We start from the raw sequence: 3,369 nt of genomic DNA on the forward strand, positions 1-3,369 counted from the left end.
CCTCGGACGACGGTGCGCTCCTCGCGTCTGGCTTTGTTATAACAAACACGTGGGAGATAGCGCTCTTGGCGTGGGTCTTTGCCAACGTGTACCGCAACTCGCATTGGTACGACGAGGCGTTGTCATGTTATAACTTACGATGGAGTTTAGGGTCGGGAGCGCCAAAATGGGGTCGAGCCCAATTGACAGCGTTGTCTCGCCGTCGCTCCGTGTCTGGAACACGACCAACCTCTTTGTTGCTGACGCGTCCGTGATTCCCGTGATTCCCAACGGTACGAGAAACGGACGAAAGTTGATTGATTGATATACTACTAGGCAACGTCCATTCGACCGTCGTCATGGTGGCGACCCAAGCCGCGACGCTCGTGGCCGCGGCCTTGGCCGACCAGGCGACCGTTGCCTAGTGCCAAGACTTACGTACGCTTGAATACACCTGCACACGAGTTGGCGTGTCCGACGTCTTGGTGTGCTTGTCGTGATGCTGTGAAAGAGTGGAAGAGACAAAAGTGTATGAGTATAAGAGTGAAGTCATTTATTGATCTTGTATATCACAACAGCTCTCTACCTTTCTGAATCAAACAACCAAGACGCCGGCGTTGTCGACATCGAATTAACGACCGACGGTCAACGCACCGTTGATGTATGGCGTCCTTGCAGGTAGAAAACGAGAGAAATGAATATACAGCGACTCAATGTGTCATGGATACATAGGTCGCACTTGTTGCCGTTCTCAGTGCCACAACGTCGACTACAGTGCGAGCGCTTTCAACATATCAAAGGATGCTCTTGTCTTGCGACTCGCATCAGCGCTGCGGCGCACCTTGCTGCTACCACCGCACGGGGGTCCATCTACCAATGTACCACCTACCAGAGACGGCGCGCAGCTCCAGCGGTGTCCGACCATTAGCTTGCGTGGCACCGACTGCATCTTGGTCTGCTATCGCGATGAGAAATTGCACGAGCGCTTGCGGCTGAGTCTCCTCACCAACATGAACGCCGCCGCGCTCGAATGAGGCCACCAAGTTTGTCGTCCACGAGCAGCTTATAGCGTCGGCAAAGGATGTTGCCGTCGGTCCAAGCAGGGGCAGTGCATAGCTACGTACACCACCCGAGACATGATTGTGGTGCGTTTAGAAGCCACATTTGCCTGTGACCCGTACTTCAAGGTTGACTGGACGCACGGCAGTACACTGTACTCGATTGATATCGATTCAGCACACTAGATGCGACGGATATATTTTATTATATCGCTGGCCATCTTTCGATACATCGGTCTGCAGGACTTCAATTGATTTTTCTCGGATCTAGCCTTTTATTAAATAAAACGACGGGCGGCGCCGATGGAGTAGCCCACGCTGGCCTCGTTGTCGAAGGCGTCAAGAGACCGGATGCATGCACGATGCATGCGTAGTATATTTCTCCACCGACCGCTCCTGCACCAACGTGAGGAAGCGCTCGGTCCCACGTCTTGTTGCGGATTGTATGTTTTTGGTTGCGGAGGAAACGATGCTGCCACAGCTGGGCTTCTATCGGGAGCAAGCAACGCGTCAACACCTCCAGCGGCGGTGAGACGGACCCATCATCAAAATGCATCGTTACATAGCGCCACAAACGAAACGGCCAAGCTGGGCTGTGGTCGAGGACGGCTTCAACAAGGGCTGTCTGTGCTTCTCTTCGGGCCGTACATCTACCACAGAGGTTGGAATGTCCAGCGCCAAACGCAGGCAGTGACACACTGCTATCAGTCGCTAGTGCGTGTATCACCGGTCGCAGCGTGGCTTCTCTATGATATTGAAGTACGTGTGCAGCCGCTCTGAAAGTTCTGGCTTCATATCCCGATGGAATGGAAGCCGCGACGGCTTTAAACGCCGCCTTCAACGTCGTCAAAGGTGCCGTGCAAGGAGATTGGACCAATAAACCTCGGGTCGGCGACCTGGTCCGGCAAATTTTGGGCGACCACAGGAGATTCCTTCTACAGGGTGCGACGCGTTGTCAAGGCGAGAGGCGTCCTCGAGTCGCAACGTGCACACATACAGCAGAGTTGCACGCCTTCGTCTTCTCATTAAAGTGGCATCGACATTTCCATCGACTAGTTCGACTCGTTGTACCAACGAATACAACGCGAAACACCTTCATATACAGGTAGTTGGGCAGAGCACTGGTCGTTCACACACAAGTGTAGTCCGACCCTCCTCGTCCGTTTCGTGTCTGGTGTGCAACGCCGATGAAAAGACGGTCGCACCGCGTCGACGCGATGCTTGCTCCCGACGGAATCGAAGCCATGCTCGGTGCGGTGTCACCGCAGAAAAAGATCGAAGATGAAATCCCACCAATCCGCGACAAGCACGAGAAGCAGCTGGGTTTGAGCGCCTCCTCGTTGAACGTTGGTGCAGTCAAGTCGGCCGTGCTTCGGGTCCCATGGCGTGTATCGATGACAGCTACGGACGATCGCTGTTGCGGAGTGAGGCCCATACGCGCCAAGAAGGCAACTGCAGCCACGCGGGTCGCTCACTCGCAGATTTGCAGCCTCAAGCGCCATGGCCACCACCGCCGAAGCCCTCCTCGAGGAATTCGAGGTACACGAGTGTTCGCGCTTCATCAAGTCCTCACTAGTTTCCTTTAGGCAGACCTTCAACACGATGGGGTCCGATGCGTGGTCGCCCAGCAGTTCGCCGGGCCTTTGCCTCCCATCGGGGCGGTCGTCCTTCCGGCCTTTTTCACGGTGACGCGGGACATGATTCGTGCCGCCAATCGTTGTCGCCGGGCAGAGCCGCTCGAGCATCCGGAAGAGGTCGCGCTTGAGCCCGAGCGTGTCTGGAATCGACTCGATCACGAGCGCTGGCTGCGCGGCCGCCACCTCTTCGAGCGTCGTTGCGGTCTGGATGTTGCTCACGGCGCGGCCGACCATGTCCTGCGCAACCGCGGCGGCCCCAACGGTCTGCCAGACTTTCGCGTCCTTGAGAACGCGGCGATTTTCACTAAGAAAAGATGCACGCTCAGTACGTCGCTTCTTATCTGGGTGAAAATCACCGCGTCCGCAAAGAGAGGTAAGTCTGGCAGACCGTTGTTGTTGAAGTGGGTCTTCTATTACAATAGATAAAACTATGCTAAATAAAATTGTCGGACTATCTTTGATGTGTGTACTCGGTTGAGGGACTTGATTTAGGCAGGCGAAGGCAGGAGCGCGATCCGCGGGACGAGGTGAAGTCGCGGCCACTCGTGTTGGGCGAGGAGCTGGTGAAGTCAACGAAGAGCAGGTTGCTCGGGCTCTTGGACGAGGCTGTGGTGCAAGTGCAGTTGAGTGACGCGTGCCGCCTTGACGGCAATCGTCTATGGACTTGGCAGCGGTAGGTCGGCGCGAAAGACGCG

At 55.6% G+C, this 3,369-nt stretch overlaps 1 protein-coding gene across 1 annotated transcript; it reads left to right on the top strand.

The window, feature by feature from the left end:
• Positions 1-166: 166 nt before the first annotated feature.
• Positions 167-404, top strand: SPRG_15569 (hypothetical protein; the record flags this gene model as incomplete). The annotated part of the gene is made up of 2 exons (XM_012354803.1): positions 167-272; positions 316-404. The coding sequence occupies 2 exons, from the start codon at positions 167-169 to the stop codon at positions 402-404; spliced, it is 195 nt and encodes a 64-aa protein (XP_012210193.1).
• Between the last annotated feature and the right edge of the window lie 2,965 nt (positions 405-3,369).

Source organism: Saprolegnia parasitica (genome assembly GCF_000151545.1).
Source record: "Saprolegnia parasitica CBS 223.65 unplaced genomic scaffold supercont2.183, whole genome shotgun sequence".
In the NCBI taxonomy this organism is placed as follows: Eukaryota; Oomycota; class Saprolegniomycetes; order Saprolegniales; family Saprolegniaceae; genus Saprolegnia; species Saprolegnia parasitica.